The 27,978-nt window shown below is 45.2% G+C and overlaps 1 protein-coding gene across 1 annotated transcript in view; it reads right to left on the bottom strand.

Annotated features, from left to right (window-relative positions):
- Positions 1–2,578: 2,578 nt before the first annotated feature.
- Positions 2,579–27,978, bottom strand: part of LOC124548666 (mitochondrial E3 ubiquitin protein ligase 1-like) — a 38,681-nt gene continuing 13,281 nt past the window's right edge. Inside the window, exons 2-4 of the mRNA XM_047125185.1 lie at positions 12,324–12,529; positions 11,860–12,246; positions 2,579–3,148 (exon numbers count right to left, since the gene is read on the bottom strand). Of these exons, the coding sequence (XP_046981141.1) occupies positions 2,821–3,148; positions 11,860–12,246; positions 12,324–12,529 (921 nt within the window). The 3' untranslated portion in view covers positions 2,579–2,820. The remainder of the gene's footprint in view (positions 3,149–11,859; positions 12,247–12,323; positions 12,530–27,978) is intronic.

Raw genomic sequence — 27,978 nt, forward strand, 5'->3', positions numbered from 1 at the left:
ATCATACATTTTTTTCTTCCATTGAACCTAAGTCTTAAAGGCATTTGCCACTTACCATTTCACTTTTTGTAAAGCAGGCAAGAAGAAGATCCATTTAACACCCTGAAAAATCTTGCCATACCTTTCAGGTTCAGGGAATCAAAACTGTCTAATTTCTAGTGCAAAGTGACTAACAGCTATTTTATTTCTGATGTGAAAGAATATCCCCCCCCACCTTACCAACAGCAATAAACTGGTTAAAAGAAAACAGCAAAATTTATTAAATATAATCCAAACATTGCTGATAAATTTGTTTTTGCATTGGTTTTCTTCCGAAGATGTGGTACCCATCTCACAAAAAAGCTCTCTCAGACTTATTTCCTCCTGTAAAATATTTCATACTTACTCTTTGTTCTAGTATTCCAGCATCACCACCTATTGGACAAACCCTTCAGTGCCAATTTTGAGAGTTTCATCACACAGTTTTCGAATATTCTTCATGTGAACTGGGTCCAAGACAATTACAGCAAAATCTGAATTCAGAGCCCCCACCCTCCCCATTAAATGTTGGTACATCAGTAGCTACTCCATTTTCTTGACCACCTTTAGATGAATTTACATTGGCAATAAATAGTCCAAAACGGAATTTTGTGGGTCTACATTCCAATAAAGCATATGGCACTACTAAAAAGCATTACGAATGAGAATACCATAGTTCAAGTTGATACCTGACTTACTTTATTCGTACAATACGTATCAACAATAACAAAATTTCACTAATAACGATGACAGCCATGTGGCAGACCACATTCCTAAGTGAGGTACCTTGGTATATAGTTTTCTTTTCATGGAAATCTGTGTTTCCTTCTTTCGCCAATCATAATAATCTGAATAATGCAAAAAGAATGAAGAACAAAACCAAGGACATTACAGTCAATAATGGAAGCAAGACTGAAGAAAATTGGGACACTTCATAGAGCTTGACGACCTATAAAAAGCATCTGATGACATAAAATGGTGCAAGATGTTTGAAATCATCAGAAAAGTAGGTATATTCTATACAGAAAGATGGACAATATACAAAATGTGTAAGAACCAAGATGGAACAGTAAGAAAGACAAAGGGGAGTGCTCTGATTAAAAATGGCATACGGAAGGGATGCGATCTTACTTCTTTACAGCTCAAGCTGTATATCGAAGAAATAATGAAGGAAATAAAATAAAGTAAAATAATGGAGCATAGATGAATTAAAATTCAGGGTGAAATGATGATACAATGATAATATTTACTGATGACGCTGCTACAAGATAGATTCCTGTACCTCGGGAACAAAACAGTGTGTGACGGACAAAGCAAAGACAAATAAAAAGTAGAGCAGCACATGGGAAGATATCATTCCTCATCAAAAGCAAACTACTGGTACCTTAGGTAGAGAAAGAAGTTTCTGAGAATGTACATCTGAAGCATAGTGTTGTACGCAAGTTAATTATGGACTATGTGAAAATCGAAACAACTGTGATGTGATGTTGCAGAAAGATGCTGAAAATTATATGTGCTGATAAGACTAAACAATGGAGACTCCAGACTGGAATATTGCAGGATAAAGATGACATGGTAAATTGCAGACAGCCACAATCGAAAGACACTTACACATAAGCTTTCACCCACAGCCTTCTTCAGAAAAACAAGTGGAGCTGCGGAAAATGGAGCAAAAAAGGAGAAGAGCGGAGAAAGATAGGCTGGTGTGTTGGCAGAGGGTGGCATACAAAGAGAGTAGGAGACGAAAATGGGAAGGAGGTGATAGGGCAGAGTGGGTGGAAACTGTTGGGTGGAGAGAGTGGGGGCGGTATGTAACCGAGTTCAGAAGAGCTGGTGGTGGAGGAGAGGACCCAGTTGGCCATCAACATGATAGTTGCATTCTGGTGTGAGCTGTTGGAGATGACAGTCATGTTGCATGAGATGTGCTTGCTTATGTGAATGAATGGTATGAGTTTATCTTTCTTTTTCCAACAAAGGCTGTGTAAATGTACTGGTAAGATATAAAGTGAGGCATTTCTTCCCAGAACAGGAAAGGAAAGGAATATATGGAAAACACCAAACAGATATAGGGCCAGGATAATAACAAAAGTGTTACAATACAAGGGAGCAACTTCCACGGTACTAAATAGTCACAGAGGTCAAAACTGTAACACACACACACACACACACACACACACACACACACACACACACACACACACACACAGAGAGAGAGTGTGTGGTGTTATGCTGAGATTTAAGCTAACTTGACTTGGGGTATGCCAAACAAGGCAGAAAACTAACTGGGTTGTGCAAAGTGGAGGGTAAAATTTATATCAAACACGGTTCCACTGATGACTTCGTTAGAACACCAGCTCAGACAGGGGAAGGAAAACAGCTGTGTCATTTCACAGAAACCACTGCAACATTTGCCTTACGCAATTTACGTAAAAAATTCAGACTACCTAAATATGTATGGCCAGACCTGGTTTCAAACCACCATCCTACAAAATATCAGTCCAGTGTCTTCTTAACTATTGCTTGTGTACAAGACAACTACCACTGAAAAAGGGAAAATAAATAAAAAGAAGTAGTTATCATTTATTTTATCATTATATCATCTATTATCACAAGCAGTACTTTTGTTTCTATAACACAGTTAAAATGCATTCCTTTTTCCAAGAACACATGCAAATAATTTAGAAAGAAACCACCTTTTACAAACGAGGCATTAACACCTGTTATAAAATCACAATTTCACAAATTATTCACTGACTCCCAGAATCTTTACACAACATTGACAAGATTCATACTTTTATAAATCTATGACAAATATACAGGTGCTTTGCGCTCAAAGTGGTTTCTGCACACAGGACATGTGTTGTGGATGTTCTGTCCACAGGTTTCACATAAACAAACATGACCACAAGGAAGTAGTATAATTTCACGAGGATTTGTGCGACAAACTATACACTCTTGGCCCTCTGGGACATTCTCATCACGCATCTGCTGTCGTCTTTCTCTTCGCATTTCCTCCAATTTCCGATGCAATTCCTCCTCTTGTAGGCGCCGCGCACGTTGCTTCATCAAACGGTAAGTCAGGTGACCTACTATTGCCAGTCCTATGATACCAAACACAACTGAGAGAATCCTGTGGAGCAGACAAGATGTTTAGAGAATTGTTACGAAAACGAATTCAAGTGATTATGGAGCAAAGAATATATTTTAATGTGGACTTAAAAAAATAGCTCTCATATGTAGTGACAAAAGTAACGTGTAATATCCGAGAATTTTTTAATTTTTCTCTTGCAGGCCCCGTGCACGTTGCTTCAGTAAACAGTAAGTGAAGTATCCTACCAGTGCCAGTCCTATGATATCAAATACAAATGAGAGATTCCTGTGGAACAGACAAGATGTTCAGAGAATTGTTACCGAAACAAATTAAAGTAATTATGGTGCAAAAAGTATATTTAAAAATGGATTAAGAAATATTTTCCAAATGTAGTTTTGAAAGTAAAGACCTGAGAATTTTCTGATTTCATCCATTTTCAAAATAGGCTACTGATCACACAAATAAAAGTAAAATTTTCACTGCATATGAAGTTGTAAATTTTGTAGTTAGTGAATGCAACACTTTACCAAGAAATAAACAAATGATGTTTTTTAAATGTTGGTCAGCTTTTGTAATTCTGTCATAAGTGAAAGTAAATACACCCTGAGGGGGGAAAAAAACTGATGCACCACGAAGGAATTATCCAAATAGGACAAATCAGAAGAGGTGATGTACATGTACAGACAAACAAATGATTACAGTTTCAGAAAAATTGGATGATTACTCATGAGAAAGAGCTTCACAAATTGAGCAAGTTGATAAAATATTGGTCCCCTTCTGACCCTTATGCAAGCAGTTATTCGGCTTGCCACTGATTGGTAGTGTTGTTGGATGTCATCCTGATGGATATCATGCCAAATTCCATTCAACTGATGTGTTAAATTGCCAAGCTTCAGAGACTGTCAAAGGGCCTTGCCCATAATCCTCCAAATGTTCTCAATTGGGGAGAGATCCAGCAACCTTGCTGGGCAAGGTAGTAATTGGTAAGCACAAATACAAGGAGAGAAGCTCTTGCAGTGTGTGGGCTGGCACTGTCTTGATGAAATGTAAGCCCAGGATCGTTTGACATGAAGGGCAACAAAACAGGGTGTACAATATCCTTGATGTACCGCTGTGCTGTAAAGGTGCCACGGATGACAGCCAAAGGGGTCCTGGTATTAAAAGAAATGGCTCCCCAGACAATCACTCTAGGTTGTCAGACAGTATGGTTGGCGACAGTCAGACTGGTGTACCACCGCTGTCCGGGGCATCTTCAAACATGTCTTTGGTTCAGAATCTTATTCGCTGCAGTTGCCTTCAGTGAAGAGTCCTGCTTCAAACTGAGTCCTGATTACCAGTGAAAAAGCTTCTGCAGACACTCTGGACAGAGGTGGGATACCAACCTGACTTGTCGCCCACCATACAGCCTGACAACAAGGAGCGATGGTCTGGGGTGCCATTTCTTTATGCAGCTGGACGCCCTTGGGTGTCATCTGCAGCACCCTTACAGTGCAGCTGTATGTCGATGATATTCTACACCACATTTTATTGCCCTACATGGCAAGCCATCCTGGGCTTACATTTAAAAAAGTATTACCCAGCCACGCACAGTTTCTACTGCTTGTCTTTGTGCTTGCCAAACCCCACCTTGGACAGCAAGTTCGCAGGATCTCTCCCCAATTGAGAACATTTGGAGCATTATGGGCAGGGCACTCCAACAACTTCAAAAATTGGATGATCTAATGCACCAATTGGACATAATTTGACACGGTATCCATCAGGGGAACGTCCAATAACTATCAATGCCAAACCAAGTGCTTGCATAAGGGTCAGAGATGACCAACACATTATTGATTTGCTCAATTTGTGAAGTTCTTTCTCTTGAATAAATCATCCAATTTTTCTGAAATTGTAGTAAATGTACATTACATCCGCTGATTTCTGCCCCATTTGTATAATTCCTCCGTGGTTCACAGTTGTTTGAGTGTATATATGTAAAAGTCTAGGATGGTTGCTAATGTGAAATAACTTTAATCAAAACTTCTCTGCAAATCAGATCAAGGTATACATTAAAAAGTTACAAAGAATCATACACGCAAAATCTGTATACCGTATTAACAATAAATTATCAGCATTCTGTTTAACACAATTGAAGCTTACACCTTCTAAATTTAAATAATTAAATTAAAAAGAAATCTACTATCTTTTAAAACAGCTGCCAGTTTCTAAGTTATACTGTAGTGCTACAGGTTATTTGACATTATTAACTTCATATCTATAGTACTGCAATTGTATTTTTCCAAGAAAAGATATAGGTACATTTGTAAATACTGGATCTGTTTACAGTACATGACTATACAGCAGCTTTATGACAAGTACTGCTACTTACCAGATAGTGTCCAGAACTTTTCAGTTCCTGAATCTAGATATTCACATAATTTGTAGAAAGAGTGCCCAAGAGGGTAGGCTTTTACTTTTCTTTTGAATTGCTAAGAATACCCAATTTTTTGTTTAGTGTTGCTTGAGACTTTGTTGACTATTTTCCCACCTCAGTATGAAACTACATTCTGAACCACAGACAAGGAGGCAAAGTCTACTCAATAATTATCATGATTTATACTATGACTGTGTAAATTAAATTTCAACTGAAGCTGATATCTATCAGCAACAAAAACCATCAAGGAGAAGATGCATTGAGAAGTGAGTAAGAATTCCAAGACCCTTAAAAAGCTTGTGCATTAGATACAGTTATCTAAGTCGCACAACATTGTCACTGCTTGCCTCCCACGAATAAATACTTCATTTATTTTATATGTAATTTCTAAGAAGATAATCCCATATCACAACAGCAGTTTAAATATGCGAAATAAGCCAACACTTGTCTTTAGGTCAACGCACTGAGAGATGCTCATTAGGCCATAATATGTTGGTTTGAGCTTCTTGATTAGTTTATCCATCATGTGTTGACTCCATTTACATTTGTTATGCAACTGGACCCCAAAGAATTCTTCACAATGTGTTTCATTTAGTGTATGGCCATTAATATCTACTTCAGGTGCTAACAAGTCGTCACCGTCATCATGATCATGTTTCAGCTCTCATTTCTTGGGTGCTAGTGACAAGCCTCTTCCAAATTTTTCATCTTTGTTTAACTAGTCCTCATGGATCCTATCCCATAGATCACTTTCGGTGAAATGTCAATCCATCTTCTCCTTGGCTCTCCAACATATTACTTCCCATTTCCAATAATTTCAAGGAATTTCTTGGCTATCCTGGTTTCTTCCATCCATTTCACATGACCATACCTTCCTAATTTGACTGATGGAATTGTTCCAGCATGCTGAGTTTGACACTTGCATCCACTCTGTTCCTTTTATTACTTATTATTGATTGTCCTAGCATAGATGTAACACATCATTATTGCTGATTTGAAATAGCGTAACATGACTTTGTGAGATTAAGGACTTAAAATATTACATAAACTGCTCTTCAAAGTCACTGGAAGACCATTTATGTAGGTTAGGAACTAGAGATGGCCCAGTAGCAATCCCTGTGGCATCTCACATTGAGTTCCCTCATTCCAAGTTAATTTCATGCCTTTGACACAGTCTGTTAATGAGACCCTCTGCTCTCTGCTATAAAGGTAAGATTCCACCCATGCAAGAGGGATGCCATTGATGCCACAACTCTTAGTGTGGCAATTACAATTTTGTGATCCAATCCAGGGAGTTTGGTGGCAAGGGGTGCAGGATAAACTCATCCTGTGTCGGCTGTGTGATATTTTGCTTGTCCTGCTGGCAAATGCCATCATGCTGAAGAAAAACGAACTGTGTGCAGGGGTAGATATGGTCCTCAAGAATGGATGCATATTCGTGTAGATCCACTGTGCCTTCAAGAATGACGAGCTCACCCAGGGGATGCAATGAAAACATTCCCCAGACCGTAACGCTCCCTCCTCTGGGCTGGATCCTTCTGACAATTGTTGCAGGGTGTTTCCTTTTAGATGTTTTACACCATACACAGCAATGTCCATGTGTCCAATGAAGCATAAAACGTGCTTCATCTGAAAAGGCCACCTGTTGCCACTCTGTGGATGCCCATTGCAAGGGCATCCAATTGCCAACCTTCATCACCAATGAACAGAAGTCAGCATGGGTGCATGAAGTGGGCACCTGCTGTGTAAGGCCCACATGCAGCAACATTTCCTGAATGGTCATTGAGTAGGCAGTGTTTGTAGCCCCTTGTTTCATGTGAGCAGTCAGTTACTCAAGAATTGCACATTGTAATGGTTCTTTATTTATGTAACCATTACAGCACTCCAACCCCAGTTCTAGATACCAGTAATATCTTACTACTTTTCTGCGAAGTAACAGACATATTTCTGTGACAATATTCACATTTGGTTTTATTAATGTATAGGTACTCTGATGTATTGATATATTACAGTGATATGGTTCTTGTGTGTATTCATTTCTGTGAGACTGTCATAATCTTTGACTTACTTGTACCCGTTTTGGTGCGAATGTGCACAGAGCAGTCTTTGTTTCACTTTGCAGAAGTTAAGTTGTTATTTCGCTTTGTAAAAGAACAGTCAAGTCTTGTGTTTGGTTAAAGTGGAAGTTAAATATATGAAGATTGATACAAAACTGTTTTCTTGATGATGTGACAATTAAGAAGTAGTATATGCGAATTTACAATAAGTTTAATAAAAATGTGGATCATGAGCACCAAGTCAAAAATTATTTCTACCATACCATTGTACTGATCTGGGATTGTTTGATCATCAAAAATTTCCTGAAAAACGCATTTGTTGGGTCTTCAAATATTGCTAAAATACAGATCTGGACCTTCTAGCAGTCAAAGTGGAATCACCCTAGAATCAACGAGATGAGCCATAACAACTTCGACGAAATCTACGTGGGAATCCATTCAAGATAAGTGCCAAAATTAATGACTTTTTTTACAGTGACTTCATTATTTCCATTCTGACGATACCATCCACAGTCAATAACTTTGTTGATGCCCGATAAAGGGAACATATGCTGCGTGAGCAACATTATTAATCTGATTTCTAACCTACTTTGCACGTGGTGGTATTGTTAGAATATCTATTTGTCCGAAAAAATCTACATGACTGTTGTTCACCCGTCATCTCTGGTCCGTGGTGGACCACAGTTGCCTTGGCACTGGTTTTAGATAGTGCCTATTTGCCATGCATGGTGTAGTTTAAGCATGTTAGCATGTGAACAGTTTACTAAATTAGCCATTTTGGAAATGCTTTCACCCTTGGCTCAAAAGCCAATAATCATGCCCTTTTGGTCATTAGATAAATCACTTCATTTCCACAATAAAACAACGACTGCGCTATTTTCAGCATCCCGCCCCCCCCCCCAACGTGTAATATATACCCACCACTGCTAGCCTTGCCACCTACAGTCTGTTCGTGGTTATTGCACAATGACACTGAACACAGGAATCGGTCATATTACTCTGACTGGACCACCTATAAACAATGTGAGTGTTCTTGTCTAGGATGCTGGAAACATTTTGATGCCCATGTACATTATTTTCGTGATGTTTATTTTGTTAACACCTGTTGATAACAGTCCTGCTTATCTAAACTTCCATAAACTTACTGTTCAGTGTATGGCAGGGTTAACCATGCCACTGTACTGGTAGTACAGATGACTAGCTGGATTTATTAAAGGGCATCACACAGTTGTTGAGATTAAATCATTTATAAATATGTAAACTGCTGTTTACAATCTTGAACTTAAGGATCTGTCTGCAAAATCAGACTATACTGTCTTCCGGTTTAAGTCTTTGTGTTTTATTGATTTGCTAGAGGGCATCAATTGTTTTTTTTCTTTTCCAATGTTTTCAATTATTTTCTTAGCCATATAGACTGTTACATTGACAGTCTTCTCTAAAACATAAGTTGCAGTTTGCTGGCATCCTCCTGTCATGACACCCCACCCAGAGTATTTATGAGATTTATCATTACAAGGGCTGAACATTTTTCCTCACAATCTATTAAGGCTTCTTCATTCAGCAGTTTCATCAGCTGATCCCTGGCTACCCAAAACAACATCCCTTTCCAAACAAACCACCCTATGTACTTTTTGACGTGCTATGTATTTTCTATCGATGGGTATGATTTGTGCAATATACCACATTTTGGATAGGGCCAGTATGTTTACACATTCAGTACTTTGACTGTTGTTTAATTTTCTTCTATCATTTGCTATCAGGGTACCTCTCACTTTTTCTACAATCCCCTTGGGACAGACTTTAATTAACACAGTTATGTTTTTCCTTAATTTCACTCCTAGCACTTCCACCTCAACACATTCATTGAAGGCATGTGGCACGAGATGAGAACTTCCATTTAGCCTCAAGAGCTGTGTTATCATTGCCCCTGCTACTTTTTTATAATCATCCAATATATCTGATACTTTTGTGATGTTTCGTGGTTTGCATTCATAATGGTAACATTATTAGCATAGGCAATCATAATGAATCGTTGTAGACCAACATCTTATCCTGGTATTGAGCTGCTGACTGAGCAGATGAATAGTTCTAAAGATATCACAAACAGTATCACTGATAAGGGATAAAATTGTCAGATAGAATTTTGGATTGGGAATGCTCGCGTGAAACATCCATTGATTTGCACCTTGGAAACAATTTGGTATTGATTTGGTAACTATAAATCTATTGTTGCCTGTGGAAATCTGAAATGCTCTAGCATATTCCTTAGATACTGATAGCTGACTTTATTGATGGGTTTCTCTAAATCAATGTTCAGTAGCTTAAGTGTTTGTTCTTGATGTTTCCATGAGTTTGTATCTCTTAAGGAGCAAATTCCATCTACAATACTTTTGATAGGTAAGCTATAAATCTGTTCCTAGGTACGAAGATGTATGGAAGGGTTTGTTTTAATGTTGCTGCTAATACACGAGAAACTATTTTTGAGTCTGCACGTAAAACAATTATTGGCCTGAAATTTGTTATTCTTTGTAGGATCGTTTTCTTGGGAATAAGTACAATAGTCCAGGTTCTTTTTCAAAATAGGTGTCCATATTACTCTTTCTCTCTTGCTACTTCCATGAACTCTTTCTCAAGAATTGACAAAAGGGATTTATAAAATTCATAGAGAATACTATCTGCTCCTGGACTCCCGCATTCTGGCAAACGTTTTACAACATCTTAAATTTCTTCCTCACATATTTGTTCTCGCAACACAGAGTTACTTTCATGTGTTCGATGTGACATACAATTTTGTAGTTTGTGCTGTTTTTGGAGTATCAGATAGTTGTGCTCTATACAGTCTTTAGAAATGTTCTTTGATCCCCTCCCGAGTAATATATTTATACCTATCTGGAAACAGTATGTTCTTACATACCACTGTTGGCAAGTTTTTCATTCCCTTGAGATGGTAGACACTCCACTTCTCATCTGGTATATCTGCCCAGAGCCCTTGCAAGTGATTTGCCTGCCTAGTTTGCTTTCCCATAATTCTAAAATTTTCCTTTTAGACTTTTTTAAAATCACTTGCTTGATCTTCCCCATTGCCTACTTTTGTTTGCAGTTCACTAGTGGTAACATAGTAGTACTTTGAGAGGTTTATTGAGTGTATTCACATTACTAGTGAGAGGTCTTGAAATTTGATTTTAATCACCGGAAACTGCCAGTAACCGTTACTGTATCACTAAATGTTTCAGCAGGTTATTTATCTACTGTTCTTTATTCATAACGCTGCCACATAAAAAAATTAGAGACGTAACATTAAAGAAAAGAAATATGACGAGATATCAACCACATAAGGAGGCAACAGCAGGATTAATACCAAACTGTTTTTCTCCATGACATTATACAGTTTGTTGACTACTAGATATCCCCTTTCCAATGTTACGAAATGGTGGGATTAACAACATACTAATTAGTTTTGTTATCATTTTTATCACAATTGTAATAGTGTCTTGTTTCAAGAATTGATTGATCCCTGTGTCAACACATTTATGTATCTTAGGTACCTGTCTGAGCTGCTGTCTACATTATCATGATGCTGCTCATTGTAAAGCAATAAACCCAAGATCATTTCAGGAACCACCAGATCACAGGTTATTTATGGCAGAGGTTGTGAACAGTTTATCTCGGCATAATTTTACGAGCTGCTCTCTACAAAATATCTATGAACCATCCATGTATCATAAATCCAATGTGGTGAGGAAGACTGTTCATTTCTTCTTCACTAGTGTTGAACAATCTCCAATCAGCGTTGTCACAGTTCCATTTGCATGCCACAGCTGCATGGAGCATAGCAGACATGCTTGTTATCACAGTGAGCAGAATGTTATGACGATCCCACCCCATGGTTCTTTCAAGACTTCCCAGTTGCACACGACAGTTCGATAGTTACAGTAACATGTTTGGATACTTGATTTTTTAAATATACTTTTGTAATAAAAGCTCCCTGTAAAACTTAACCGTTTTTTAGGATACACAGAGGGTAAAATCAATTTGTGTAACTAAATATAAACCTCTAGGAGCAACACACATCACCTATGTTACCTTACTTTTGTTAAAATTCATTCTCTTTGCAATTTTGTGATGTACTGATCATGTGCCACTGAAATACTAGTGACCCTTCCCTCCCCCTGTACAGTGGTGATTAGAACTGGACAGCTAAGGAATGCCAACAATGAACTGATAAATAAAATTTCATTCACATAAGAGTGTTAACAACAATTCAAACCCACGAATCTTACCTGTATGTGCGCCTGTGGTATTCTATGCGACGAATGAGAGACGATATTGGTAAAGCTGTGATGAAAAATGGATTACCATCCTCTGGCGGCTGAAGTTTAAGGCCAGTTTCACTGTTATCACTTGACAACTCTCCTATTCCTGTAACCAGTACTCCCTCTCTAAGCATTTCCTCACTAATTTGAAGACCTCTTCGCCTAACTCCAGTGAAAAAACCCCAAAGGTGCTCTGCAATACTGGATGTACTTGGCTCAAAGTGATCTGAAATGGTTTCGAGATCAAGGATTTCTGCATCTAAGGCATCAATGACCTCAATCTGCGTTGAACCCTTCAGCAGAACAAAAGGAACTGTGTTGTACACTTCTTGTATTGTCCTTTCATGATCTGACCTGGAACATTAAATAAATCAATAAATAAAAATGTATATTCACAACAAAAACTGAGGAGTATACAGAATTTTACTTACCAGAATCCTCCCGATGTTCTTGATACAACATGTTCCTTTATGCTAAGTTTTTGTACTACCCCAGATGTGTCAGGGGAATTTAAGCTTTTGATTGACTTTCCAAGGGCTTTAACAACACCCCTGACAGCAATGTAAGGAACTTTATGGTCTGGAAGAGAGTGGACTAAATCTTCTAAGCTAGGGTCAATTTCATGTACAGAGACATCCTGCAATAAAAGACATTTTCATACAAACTGCACTATAATCTATTCTACGTAATAGTAGTTATCTCTATTAACAGATACAAGCAGTCTAACTTCTACATTAACATTCTTACACTGCAAACAACTGAAGTGAATGGCAGAGGGTACTTCCAACAGTACCATGTACTTGGGTTCTTCCAACACCATTTGCATATGGAGTCTGGGAAGGGTGTGTGCCTGAATGCCTCTGTGTGAACAATTAGTTCTCATATTCTTGTCTCTGTGGTCCCTATAGGACTGAAGAACATTCCAACTTTCTTCATTTAATATTGTTCTGGAGATTTTGTAAAGATTACCCACATTTGTGGCATATTTGGCATCTATCTTCAAGAACTGTCAGCTCATATTCTTCAGCATCTCTGCGATCCTCTCTCATGGGGCAAAAAACCTGTCACCATTCATGTTGCCCTTGTTTGCACATGTTTAGAATTTTCCTTTTCTCTCTCTCTCTCTCTCTCCTTCTTATTATTTTTTTTTTTTTTTTTTTGGGGGGGGGGGGGGGGGGGGGGGGGGTTGGGCTCACACAATCTAGCAATATTCTATGATGGTTTGCAGGAGTGTTTTGTAAGCAATCTCCTTCCCAGATTGACTGCATTTTCCCAGTATCTTAATGAACTGTAACCTTTCACAGGAAAAGATATTTAAGTCTGGGATTTTATCCAAATTTGACCTGTCAAGTTAACCAAGAACTTTGTATCCAAGGACTCAGTCATGAATGACTTCACAGCAACAGGATATTATGTTTTAGCATTTTGTTAAGTGCACAATTTTAAATTTCTGAATATTTTAACCAAGCTGCCAATCTTTGCACTACTTTGAAATTTTATTAATAAATGACTCAATATTTGTGCAGGTTTCCTCACACAACATTTCGTAACAGATACCTGCATCATCTGCAAAATTATTTGCTTCACACTTTTATTTTGGTATTGATTTCCCTAACTTTTCTGACTTTCCATCATTAAATAAATATATTTTCTCTGGCTCTTGACTCATTAATACACACATTTTAGTCACTATTTAAGGAACTTTTTTAAAATTTTTAATTATTGGTCTTTGCCATCCTCACAGCTGTCCAGTACACACATTTTAGTCACTATTTAAGGAACTTTTTTAAAATTTTTAATTATTGGTCTTTGCCATCCTCACAGCTGTCCAGTGCCCTCCTTTGTATGGTTAGTACATTATGTTTTTAATAAAGTATATTTTAAAATGTGGTTCACACTAACTGCTACCAGAAAAAATAGGCAGAAGTACATTTTCTGTTTTATATGGCACTAAATTACTACTAGTAGCACAAAACAAATTACATTCTGTATGACAACAAATAATACAAAGCAGATTGGAATATAAAAATATAGCTACACCTACGTTTTTTTCTTTCTTCTTCTCCAACAATTTAATTTGCAATTCCCTGTTTTCTTATGCCAAAGTTGAAAGTTCCTTTAATTTGTTCTGTTTCAGGGTATAAAAATAACTAAGGTCATACATGCCCATGTCAGAATCAAAGAACATGAAGGCGAAAAAGGAGTTAAAAGTGGCTACAAATTAAGCCCAATTGATGGAGGGAAAGACAGCTAAACACAGTGACTTTCTCTTGGAGAAGCGACCATAAAATATGCGATGAGACAACAGAGGTCCTGAACTAAAGATTAAATGTCCTTCACAATATTGCTATGACAGATAAAAAGTAAAACATGGTCGAAAGTCCACACATCAATGGCTAAAATGGCCGATACTTCAGACGGCAAAGATAAATTATGTAAAAAAAAAAAAAAAAAAAAAAAAAAAAAAAAAAAAAAAAAAAAAAAAAAAAAAAAAAAAGGGGGGGGGGGGCGCACTGCGTTAGGAAACGGCGAACCATCAAACATTGATGACAATGGGCACAAAGTGGTGAGGGATCAGCACTTAACAAATGTTGACAGCTAAAATTATAGTGCTCAATATGCAAACTAGCTAAAATGATCTCCTCTTGGCAAGAGGGCAGAGAGGAGGTTGGCCAAGCTGCTGGGGGAGGTTTAATTCCCTGGAGCATGTTCCCACGAAGGGAAAACCAGTGGTGATGCCAAAGGGACACCACCTGCTGACAGGTGGCAACACGGAGATCATCAGAGGGAACGGAAGAACTAGCAGACCGAGGTAGGAGGACTGCAGTCTTGGCAGCAGCGTCAGCAGCCTCGTTTCCCATCAGACCGACATGACGAGCAACCCACATACATATCACAGTGGCTTCATCAAGAGTGATGGACAGTGTACAGAACACAGAGGCTCTGAAGGACCAGCGAGTCGGAGCAAATGACATATCTGAAAAGCCTGTGTCGCCAAATCTACTACGTGCATGGCCTGATACAGGGCGAAGAGCCCCGCTGTAAATACTGAGCAGTGTTCCGGAATCCTATACCGAAAATCATCAGTGGTAATGAAGAAGGTTACTCGACACCACAGTCAGATGAGACATCAATGTACAAAAAGGTACCATCGCAAAGCTCCATGTGAAGGTAAAGAAACTTACAACGATAGAGTGAATCTGGAATAGTGTCCTTAGAAAGCGAACGAAGTCTAAGGCGAATATAGGCTGCCGCACGAAGCCAAGGTGGTGAAGGGTTCACACCCATCGGGAAAGTGGCAGGGAGTGTGGTGGTGGTGGTGGTGGTTGTTGGATGTTTAAGGGGGACTAAACAGCGAAGGTCATCAGTCCCCCATTCCAAAATCAGGCGAGCCGGAAATCTACGGAGCAGATAAAAACCAAAGGGGAGGAGACGTCCCCCCAGGCGCTAAAAGAACACAAATGCAGCAACGAACACTACAGACAAGAACAGGACAGAGGAACACCAGACAGAAGGAAACAGAAGAAAGGAAGAGGGCCGGAGACTGGTTGACTGACCACGAGATCAAAAAAGGGAAAGAGTCAACCATCTCACGGCCTACCAGAACAGCAACAGACACGAGGACAAAAGACACAGAAAGGGAAAGTCGCAGGACCTCCCTAAATCGAACCATAAAAAGGACTACCACGGATAAAATTTAAAACGTCATCAGCCATGGAGGCATCGTCAGATAAAACCAAAGCCAAAGTGCCCGGGAGATTAAAAGATTGCCGGAGTGTGCGCAGTCGAGGACACTCCAGCAAAATGTGGCCGACCGTCAGCCGGGACCCACACTGACACAAGGGGGGATCCTCCTGACGCAAGAGATGGCCGTGCGTCAGGTACGTATGGCCGATGCGCAGCCGACACAGGACTACCGAGTCCCTGCGAGAAGCCCGCAGGGAGGAACGCCACACATCGGTCGTCTCCTTGACAGCCCGCAGTTTATTCGGGGCTGTCATGCCACGCCACTCAGCAGCCCACATCCCAAGTACCTTACGGCGCAACACCAGCTGCTGGTCGCGAGCCGTAAGGCCGATCTCCAAAGCTGGGGCGTCTATCGCCCCTTTGGCCAGCCTGTCTACACGTTCGTTCCCTGGGATGCCAACATGACCGGGCGTCCAAACCAGGACCACTGAACCACCAGAACGGGCAATGGCGGAAACAGCCTCCTGAATGGAGGACACCAGAGGAGAGGAGGGATAGCAGCGGTCGATGGCCTGAAGGCTGCTCACAACCAGGGAACCATCAGTGTAGACAGTCTCACAGTCCGAAAATGAGGCGAGGAGAGCAAGAAAACGGCGACGGAGGGCCACAGGCGGAACCGAGTCCTTGGGTCCCTGTGCCAAGTCCAGACGGACGGACGGCCGGGACAAACACCAGGGAGGCGTAGGTGTATGGACCCGGAAGGGAGGCAGAAGAGGGAATGACCCCAGTTCTGACAGCAGGGACTGGACACGGACAGCTATGGAAAGCCCAGACCTAGGGCGCCGTTCGGGCAGATGGAGGACCATAGCAGGGAAAAGCAGGCGACGATTGGGATGATCTGGCGAGCAATGAACGTGGACAGCATAGTCGACAAGCAGACGATGGCGGCGAATCCGCAGCGGGGGAACCCCGGCCTCCACCAGTAGACTATCCACGGGGCTGGTGCGAAAAGCGCCAGTGGCAAGCCTAACCCCACAGTGGTGTATGGGGTCTAACAACTTCAACACTGAGGGGGACGCAGACCCATAGGCCAGGCTCCCATAATCAAGCCGGGACCGCACAAGGGCTCTGTACAACGGCAGCAGCGTGCGGCGATCTGCACCCCAAGACGTGTGGCTAAGGCAGCGGAGGGCGTTGAGGTGCCGCCAGCATTTTTGCTTCAGCTGAGTAACATGAGGAACCCATGTGAGCCGGGCATCAAACACGAGTCCCAAGAAGCGGCAAGTGTCCACCACGTCAAGCAGGTGGCCGTCGAGGTAAAGTGCAGGATGAGGGTGGACCGTCCGACGCCTGCAGAAGTGCATTACTCGAGTCTTGGCAGCAGAGAACTGAAAGCCATGAGTCAGTGCCCATGATGCTGCCTTGCGAACGGCGACTTGCAGCCTGCGTTCGGCGACTCCCGTTGTCGTGGAGCTAAATGAGATGCAGAAGTCGTCGGCATACAAAGAAGGAGACACCGACGACCCCACTGCTGCTGCCAGACCATTAATGGCCACTAAAAATAAGGAGACGCTCAACACCGAACCCTGCGGGACCCCATTTTCCTGTATATAAGAGGAACTAGAGGTGGCACCGACTTGCACCCGGAAAGAGCGGCGCAATAAAACGTTTTGAAGAAAAGCCGGGAGCCGACCACGAAGACCCCACCCATGCAACGTGGCGAGGATGTGATGCCTCCACGTGGTGTCATACGCCTTCCGCAGATCGAAAAATACAGCAACAAGATGCTGACGTCGGGCAAAAGCCGTACGGACAGCAGATTCCAGCCGCACCAAATTGTCCACTGCAGACCGGCCCCGACGGAAGCCACCCTGGGATGGAGCGAGGAGACCGCGCGACTCAAGGACCCAACACAAACGCCGCCCCACCATACGTTCGAGCAATTTGCACAAAACGTTGGTGAGGGTAATGGGACGATAGCTGTCCACCGCCAGTGGGTCCGCACCGGGTTTCAAGATGGGGACAATAACGCCCTCCCGCCATTGCGACGGGAACACGCCTTCGCTCCAAATGCGATTAAATATCGCGAGAATGTGTCTCTGGCAGTCCCTGGAGAGATGCTTCAGCATCTGCGCGTGGATGCAGTCTGGGCCTGGTGCTGTATCAGGGCAATCGGCGAGTGCGGCGAGGAATTCCCTCTCGCTGAAAGGTGCATTGTATGTTTCAGAACGACGCGTGTGGAATGAGAACTGCGTCCGCTCGGCTCGCTCCTTTAGAGAGCGAAAGGCGGGGGGATAGGATGCAGTCGCAGAGCTCTGAGCAAAGTGCGCGGCTAGCCGTTCAGCAATGGCGGCAGCGTCCGTGCAGACAGCGCCGTCCAAGGAGAGCCCAGGGACACCCATAGGGGTCTGGGAGCCATAAATCCGCCGGATCCGGGACCACACGTGCGAGGACGAGACACGGGAGCCCAGGGAGGAGACGTACCTCTCCCAGCACTCCTGCTTACGCCGTGCAATAAGTCGACGGGCGAAGGCACGGAGCCTCTTAAAGGCGATGAGGGTCTCCAGAGACGGGTGCCGCCTATGACGCTGGAGAGCCCGCCTACGGTCGCGAATAGCCTCAGCAATCTCCGGCGACCACCAGGGGACAGCCGTCCGCCGAGGGAGGCCAGAGGAATGGGGGATAGCAGCCTCGGCCGCCGAAATGATGGACGTGGTGAAAACACGGACCACCTCGTCAATGTCACCCTGTGGGGGAGACGCAATGGTTACAGCGGAAGTAAAAGCTGGCCAGTCAGCCCTGTGGAGAGCCCAGCGGGGCAAGCGCCCAGAAGAATGACACTGTGGCAGTGACAAATAGATGGGAAAATGGTCACTGCCACACAGGTCAGGATGCACCCTCCAGTGGAGGGATGGGACAAGTCCAGGGCTGCAAATAGAGAGATCGATGGCCGAGAACGAGCCATGGGCCACACTGAAATGCGTGGGAGCACCAGTGTTCAAGAGGCTAAGGTCGAGCTGAGCCAACACATGCTCCACGGCCCGACCGCGATCATCGGAGACAGTCCCACCCCATAGAGGATTGTGGGCGTTGAAATCGCCCAGAAGCAGCAATGGTGGCGGGAGTTGAGCCAGCAGCGCAGCCAAGACATGGCGGGGGAGCTCCCCATCCGGAGGAATGTAAACAGAGCAAACAGTAATAGCCGGCGAGAGCTCAACCCTGGCAGCAACTGCCTCTAAAGGCGTCTGAAGGGGTACTGGCGAGCTACAGACAGAGTGGTGAACAAAGAGGCAAACCCCACCTGACGCTCGTTGACAGGCAGCACAGTTCTTATAGTATCCCCGATAACCGCGAAGGGCGGGGGTCCGCAGTGCAGGAAACCAAGTTTCCTGCAGAGCAATGCAGAGAACAGGGGAATCACTCAGAAGCATCCGGAGCTCTGGCAGGTGGCGGAAATAACCGCCGCAGTTCCATTGGAGAATGGAAGCAGGAAGGGACTGGGAGGGCGTGAATGCGACTAAGAGGCAGACAGCGCTTCAGAGCCAACCGCCGCCACTGGGGGAGAGTCAGCGGAGTCCATAGGAGAGGCCCCCAAGGGTTCCGTGAGGGCGAGATCCGCGGCAGAGGCGAGGATCTCCACCTCATCCCGGGAGCCAGGACTATGTACAGCAGGCGGTGCTGAAACCGCCGGAACATCCTTCTTCTTGGACACATTCCGTTCCTTCTTCTCGCGTCTGCCCTTAGGGTGAGAGGGCTGGGAGAGCTTCTCTGAAGGAGCGTCAGAGGCTGACGACGACGCAGAAGCCCTACGACCAGCAGGTGGCGGAACCTTCAGCCACTGGCTGACATCTGGCTGGGAAGGAGAAGAAACGGAGGAAGGGAGAGCCCCGAGGGACCCCTTCCGTGAGAGAGGAACCGGCGGAGGCAACGCCGCCGGAGAAGGAGGGGGAGGAATCGAGCCTCCCGGTTGTGGAGCAGATGTCACTCCCGAAGTAAGCTTGGGGGGAGCGACAGAAGAGGGTTTGCCCCCAACTGCTAAGGGGGCAAGAGAGGAAGGCTTGCCCCCAGGCACGAGGGGGGCAGACAGAGATACATGGCCCCGAGGGCCCACTGAAGGCGGCACAGATGAAGCGACAACCGTCGCTCGTGCGGGCGACGATAACGTGGCTGCAGCATAAGATGTTCGAAGGGAAGCAGGATACAACCTTTCATATTTCTGTTTAGCCTCTCGATAAGTAAGCCGGTCCAGGGTCTTAAATTCCATGATCTTCCGCTCCTTATGAAGAACGGGGCAATCCGGCGAGCATGGAGAGTGGTGCTCCCCACAGTTGACACATACAGGCGGGGGCGCACATGGAGAATCAGGATGAGATGGGCGTCCGCAATCTCGACATGTAGCGCTGGATGGGCAACGGGAGGACATATGCCCAAACTTCCAGCACTGGAAGCACCGCATCGGGGGAGGGACGTATGGCTTCACGTCGCAACGGTAAACCATTACCTTGACCTTCTCGGGCAAGACATCACCCTCGAAGGCCAAGATAAAGGCACCGGTGGCCACCCTGTTTGTCTTGGGTCCTCGATGGACACGACGGACAAAATGCACACCACGTCGTTCCAAGTCGGCTCTCAGCTCGTCATCGGATTGCAACAAGAGGTCACGATGGTAAATAATCCCCTGGACCATATTTAAGCTACTGTGGGGAGTGACGGTAACAGGGACGTCACCCAGCTTATCACACAAGAGCAACGCTCGTGACTGGGCTGGGGAGGACGTCTTGAGGAGGATAGACCCATTCCTCATTTTTGACAACCCCGCCACTTCCCCAAACTTATCCTCCAGGTGTTCCACAAAAAACATAGGCTTCGTCGGAAGAAAGGAGTCACCATCAGTCCTGCTGCAGACAAGGTATTGCGGTACGTAAGGCTCCCGCTTGGCACTAGATCGGCGTCCCTCCCATGGCGCAGCCAACGAGGGGAACGTCTGAGGGTCATACTGCGCAGCATCGAAGTCGACTCTACCTCGCTTAGAGACGCTGGTGGCCGTGCGACCACCAGCTTGATGTGATTTATTGCGCTTCATTGCGCCACATCCGCCCAGATGCCACCTACTCCGAACGAGGGCTCTCCCCAAGGGCGCCACCCAGCCAAAGCAACGGGTACCTGGCCGATATCCCGTTGCCCGGAGTCCCCGTGCCCCAGACAAGATGGGCACATACTCCTTGGCATGCATGGGGAGGAAACAGCTCAGGCATCTGTAGTGCGATCCCTGCGTGGTCAGGGGGCTACCACCAAGAGGGTACATGACGACCCCACCACAACGGACTGGCTACCGTGCTGGATTTTAGGTGTTTAAAGGGTCCACAGTTGTCGTAGGCGCGAAGAAGAAGAGTGCGCACAAGGCGAGAAGGAGACCACCCAGAAGATGTTGGGCGTAGTCCCCCCCACACGACAATAGGTAACATGCAAGATGGTGGAGCATGATGGACCAATACAAAAACACCACGTAAGGTGTCCTTCCCCAAATGGCACGCACTGACGACGGAAATTTGGAAGAAAAAAGGAGGTCAAACCCAAGAGGGGACCATCACAGAAGGCCGAAACGTTTGAGACTCCTTTTAGTCGCCTCTTACGACAGGCAGGAATACCGCGGGCCTATTCTAACCCCCGAACCCACAGGGGGAGGCAGGGAGTGTGAAGTTCAGCTGCTGGAGCAATAGCTGCAAGCGAACTCCTGGAGGTAACAGAGAAGAGGGACGCACCCTATACTGGCGGTCAAATGAGTCATCGAAGAAGGAGACATAAGATGTGTTGCCAGACACAGCAGATGAACAGCATGCTTATCTGCTGAGGAGAACATCATGTCAGTGTGACAGCAGTAGTTCGGTAGCTTCTCCTTTCACACTCTCAAATGGGCTAGCGTTAAAGGTGCCAGAGGGCAAATGAATGCCACAATGGTGGTTTGTATTAAGGCAGCATAAGATGGACGGACATGCAGAGGCATAAACGAAACACCCATAGTCTAATTTTAAATGGACAAGGGATCTGTACAAATGGAGGTGGGTGGTCTGATCCGCTCCCCATGCTCAGGACATATAGGGCACTGAGGGACTGGGTGTAGTGGGCAGCCAGGTAAGACACATGGGAGGACCAAGAAAGTTTACTATCAAGCATGAGCCCCAGAAATTTCATAGTTTCAAGGAATGGAAGAGCAAAAGACCCAAGGTGTAAAGGTGCTGGAAGAAATACATTGTGTCACCAGAAATTCATACAAACGGTTTTGTCAGTGGAAAAACAAAAGCCATTGTCGATACCCCATGAGTAAAGACGATTAAGAGATCACTGAAGATGCTGCTCAAGGAGACAAGTCCATGGAGAACTGCAATAGATTGTAAAATCGGCAACAAATAGGGAGATGGAGATGCCTGGCAGGAGACAGGCCATGAGTAAATGGTGATACCAAACAGGACGACACTCAGGATACAACCCTGAGGTACACCGTTTTCCTAGATAAAGGTGTCTGACAAGGCAGAACCCACATATACCTTGAAACCTCGGTCTTTTAAAAATTCCTGAAGGAAATGGGGCATGCGGTCACGGAATCCCCACATGTAGACAGTACGGAGGATACCAGTCCTTCAGCAAGTGTCATAGGCTTTCTCCGAATTGAAAAACACAGTCATAATATAGTATTTTCACAGAAAAGTCATTCATGACATGGATTAAGAACGTGACGAGATGGTCAACAGCAGAACGACATGCTCAAAATTCTCACTATGCAGCGGTTAGTAAATTGCGAGACTCGAGCCACCATACTAACTGGGCATGAATCAAACATTCCATCACCTTGCAAACACAGCTTGTGAGAGAAATGCGGTGATAGCTAGAAGGAAGGTGTTCATCCTTCCCAGACTTAAGTATGGGTACGACAGTGGCTTCATACCAGCTTCTAGAAAATGTGCCCTCTGCCCAGATGTGATTGTACATATGAAGAAAGTGCTTGCCTGCAGGAGAAAGGTGCTGTAACATCTGAATATTGGACTGGGGAGGAGGATAGGGATGAAGTAAGAGCATGATCTAGCTCCCTCATAGTAAAAGGGGCACTGTAACACTCATTATTCTGGGTTGGTTGGTTCAAAGGCGGGAGGAGGGACCGAACTACGAGGTCATCGTCCCTTGTTCCTAAGTCTGAGAATAAAATGGACGAAACCTGTAACACAAAACAGAAAGAAAGGAAAAGCCACAAGAATGAAGGGAAGGCAATGAACACTAACAACAGAGAGATGCAAGAAACAGAAGACAGTAAAACATCAAAGCAGATTACAGTGGCTGGCCAACCATGAGAATGAAAAGGGACAGCCAGCCACTCTGAAACAAATTAAAACTTCCACCCTAAAAGCACTAGGGTGGAGGACACAGACGGACAAAGGACATGCGCTAAAACCTACATAGAAGTATAAAACCCAATCTCATGGATAAAACTTTAAACTAAATCTGGTGTGGAGGCAGGGTGCTGGGAAAGTTGAAAAGCTGCTGCAGAGCAGTTAAAAGTGGGCAGTCCAGCAAGAGGTGGACGACTGTCATTTGGGAGCCACAGCGACACTGAGGTGGGTCCTCGCGAGACGGAGTAGGTAAGCATGCTTTAGCCACGTATGGCCAATGCAGAGCCGGCAGAGGACAACTGATTCCCTGCGAGAGACCTGCATGGAAGACTTCCACATATTCATAGTCTCCTTAATGACACACAGTTTGTTCTGCGTGCTGTTATGCCACTCTGTCTCCCAAAGCCGGAAAACACTGTCGTGTAAGAAAGTACACAGGTCAGCTTCAGAGACGCCTATCTCCAGAACCGGTTTCCGCATTGCCTATTTGGCCAGCCTGTCGGCAAGTTTGTTGCCGGGGAATCTGACGTGTCCTGGGTTCACACAAACACCACGGAACGGCAGGACTGTTCCAGAGCATAGATAGACTCCTGAATGGACGCTAACAGAGGGTGGCGAGGGTAGCACTGGTCGATAGCTTGTAGGCTGCTCAATGAGTCAGTACACAGGAGAAATGACTCGCCAGGGCATGAGTGGATTATCTCAAGAGCATGAGATAGGGCCGCCAGCTGCGCAGTGAAAACACTGCAGCCAACTGGCAAGGAGTGCTGCTCAACACGTCCACCATGAACATATGCGAAACCTATGTGACCGTCAGCCATTGAGCTGTTGGTGTTAAACCACTTCAGAGCCCCCAAACACGTCAAGAATCAAGAGGAATTGAGAGCGTCAGGTATAACGGAGTCCTTAGGGCCATGCAGAAGGTCCAGACGAAAATGAGGCCGAGGCGTACACCATGGAGACGTACGTGAACGGATCACAAGTAAAGATGATAAAGGGAAGGACTCCAGTTCGGAGAGAAAGGACCGCACAAGAACCGCACTCATTAGCCCATCTGGGTTGCCAATGTGGGAGATGCACTGCCGTGGGCAGGGAAAGTAGACAGTAATTTGGATCCTCAGGGGAACTATGAATGTGTGCTGCGTAACAGGCGAGCAGTTGCGCACGTCTGATCTACCATGGAGGACACCAGCTCCACCAGTACGCTGGTCACTGGAGTCGTCCTAAAAGCTCCTGTCACTAATCGAACCCAACAGTGGTGCACAGGGTCAAGTAAATGTAATGCTGAAGGTGCTGCCAAACCATGAACCACATTCCCATAGTCAATTCACGATTGGACAATGGCTCTGTAGAGCAGCAGTAGCGTACAGCTCTCTGCACCCCAACTGGTGTTGCTTACGCTGATGAAGATGAGGGAGCTAAGTCAATTGAGTGTCGAAAACCAGCCCTACAAATTGACATGTCTCCACTACAGTGAGTGGATTATCATTAAGGTAAAGTGCGGGTTCCGGATGAACGGTATGACACTGACAGAAGTGCATGACATGCGACTTTGCGGCTGAAAACTGGAAGCCGTGGGCTAGAGCCCATGACTGCGTCTTGTGGATGATTCCTTGGAGGTGCCGCTTAGCAACAACAGTACTGGAGCAGCAGTACGAAATGCAGAAGTCGTCTGCATACAGAGATGGTGAGACGGAGGCCCGACAGCTGCTGCTAGACCGTTAATTGCCACTAAAAATAGAGAGACACTCAATACAGAGCCCTGTGGGACTCCATTCTCCTGGCTATGTATGGGACTATGGGAGACACCAACTTGGACACGGAAAGTAGGGAGCTACAGGAAGTTTTGGATAAAAATCGGGAGTGGTCCCCAGAGACCCCACTTATACAATGTGGCAAGGATACGTCACCAAGTCGTGTCGTATGCTTTAAGTAAGTCAAAAAAGACGGCAATCAGGTGTTGCTGTCTGGAAAAGGCAGTTCGGATGGCAGACTCGATGGACAAAAGCTTATCAATGGTAGAGTGACCCTGGAGGAAGCCGCCCTGACATGGAGCCAGCTAGTCACGTGACTCCAGGACCCAACCCAACTGCCGACATACCATATGTTCCAGCAGCTTACAAAGAACATTGGTGAGGCTGATGGGCCAATAGCTATCCACATCAAGCAGGTTTTTATTGGGTTTGAACACCAGAATGATGGTGCTCTCCCGCCATTGCGATGGAAAGACGCCATCGCATCAGATCCAGTTGAAGATAACAAGAAGATGTCGCTTGTAGTCAGATGAGAGATGTTTAATCATGTGACTGTGGATGCGATCAGGCTCAGGAGCTGTGACAGAGCAATGTGCAAGGGCACTGAGGAGCACCCACTCTGTAAATGGGGTGTTATAGGATTCACTGCAGCTTGTAGTGAATGAGAAGACGTTCAGTTCCAGCCGCCGTTTGAGTGTGCGAAAGGCTGGGGGTTAGTTCTCTGATGCACAGGCTCGAGCAAAGTACTCGACAATCGCGTTTGCGTCAGTACATAACTCGCCATTTATGGTAACACCGGGGAGAGATGTTGGGGCCTGGTACCCGAAAAGACGTTTGATCTTTGCCCAGACTTTGGAAGGAGAAGTGTGGCACTCAATGGTGAACCGTTTAAAGGCTATGAGGTGTTCCAGGGAGGGGTGCCACTTATGCCACTGTAGAGCTCGCCGACGCTCCTTAATTGCTTCAGCGACTTCCAGTGACCACCAAGAAAGTTCCCCAGTCCGCCTTGTTCAAAGCCCATCTGGGCAGGCGTCCATGCACTTGACACTGGGGCACTGATAGGAAGATGGGGAAGTGGTCGCTACCACACAGGTCGTCATGTGCTCTCCAGTGGATAGATGGAAGAAGTCCTGGGCTGCAAATTGATAAATCAATGGCTGAGTAACTGCTGTGAGCCACACTGAAATGTGTGGCAGCCCCAGTACTCAAGAGGCAGAGGTCGAATTGCGACAGTAAAGTTTCGACAACTCTGCCTCGGCCAGTAAGCATGGTACCACCCCACAAGGGATTATGGGAATTAAAATCTCCCAGAAGTAGGAAACATTTAGGGAGTTTATCAATCAGTGCAGCTAATTCAGGGGTACTGCACCATCTGGAGGAAGATATACATTGCAGACAGTTATTTCCTCCGTCGTCCTTATCTTGACATCCAGATCTTCAAGAGGGGTTTGAAGGGGCATATGTTCACTACAGACCGAGTTTAGGAGATAAATACAAACTCCACCTGACACTCGATTATAGTTGCTATGGTTCTTGTAATATCCCTTATAGCCACGGAGGGCAGGGGTCCGCATTGCTGGGAACCAGGTTTCCTGGAGGGCAATGCAGATAGCAGGTGTAAAACTTAACAGTTGCCTAGCTCAGCCAGGCAGTGAAAAAAACCGCTGCAATTCCACTGGAGGATGACACTGTGAGACTGGGAAGGCATGGGACATTCAAGATGCAGTTTATGCCTCAGAGTCACCTGATAACACCGATTTATTGTCTGAACAGTCTATATCCGTTGTGTCTGAGGGTCTGGCGAGGTTTAGGTCCTCAGCGAACGCCAAAATCTCCACCCCATCCTCAGCTGCAGAGCTTGTAGGTAGTGGTGGTATGGGTACCACCACAATTTCCTTGGTCTTAGGGGTTTTCTTTTTGGATTTCTCTCACTGCTCCTTGGGTTTCCCTGGCTGGGAGGACTTCACTGGCTGGGAGGACTTCACTGGATCAGACTCTGGGACTGAGGATGAACATGAAGACCTACGAACAGCTGCTTTTGGGCTCTTTGATCGGTGGCGGGTGTCGTCTTTCCCACTAGAAGAAACCTGGGATGGGAGTGACCCAATGGACCCCTTCCTAGCGAGGGGGTTACTCCCAAATTAGGTGGTGCAGGAGCAACAGGGAGGGAAATGCCCCTCCCCCATCAAGGGGGCAGGTGTAGTCTTCCGGCTCCGAGAGGTGACCTGGGTCGGCAGAGATGATGGTGCCAGAACTGTTGTAGCGGCGGCGTAAGATGATGTCATATGCACAGGATGCACGCGTTCAAATTTTTTCTTAGCCTCGGTGTAGGTCAGTCTGTCCAGGGTCTTGCACTCCATGATTTTCCTTTCTTTCTGGAGAATCCTGCAGTCAGGCGAGCAAGGCGAATGGTGCTCTCCGCAGTGGACACAGATGGGAGGCGGGGCACATGGAGTATTGGGATGTGATGGGCGATCGCAATCTTGGAATGTGACGCTGGAAGTACAGTGGGAAGACATATGGCCAAACTTCCAGCACTTAAAGCACCACATCGGGGGCTTGACTTAACACCGGTAGACCATTACCTTGACCTTCTTGGGCAATGTATCACCCTCAAAGGCCAAGATGAAGGCACTGGTGGCAACTGGATTATCCTTCGGACCCTGGTGGACACGCAGGACGAAATGTACACCTCACTGCTCTAAACTGGCGCGTAGCCCATCGTTGGACTGCAAAAGCAGGTCTCTGTGAAATATGATGCCTTGGACCACATTTAAGCTCTTATGGGGCATGATGTTACAGAAACATACGCCAGCTTGTCACAAGCGAGTTAACTCCTGTGACTGGGCAGAGGATGCTGTTTTGATCAAGACTGACCCAGATCTCATTTTGGACGAGCCCTCCACCTCCCCGAACTTGTACTCTAAATGCTCAACAAAAAATTGAGGCTTCATCGTCACGAAAGAGTCCCATCAGTTCTCGAACATACAAGGTACCGGGGCGAATAAGATCTGCTGCCATCGTTAGCCTGATGTTCCTCCCATGATGTGGCCAGGGAGGGGAACAATTTGGGGTCCTACTTCTGTGCGTTGAATTGAGCTCGTAATCACTTAGAGACTGCTGGTGTTTCACCACCAGCAAGAGATGATGGACTACGCTTCATTGCGTGTCAGCCACCTGGCAGGATGGCCATTTCCAGGACTCCCGATGCCCCAGGGGGATGGGCATCTACCCCTAGGCATACAAGGGGAGTTAACAGCACA

Source organism: Schistocerca americana, chromosome 1 (assembly GCF_021461395.2).
Source record: "Schistocerca americana isolate TAMUIC-IGC-003095 chromosome 1, iqSchAmer2.1, whole genome shotgun sequence".
In the NCBI taxonomy this organism is placed as follows: Eukaryota; Metazoa; Arthropoda; class Insecta; order Orthoptera; family Acrididae; genus Schistocerca; species Schistocerca americana.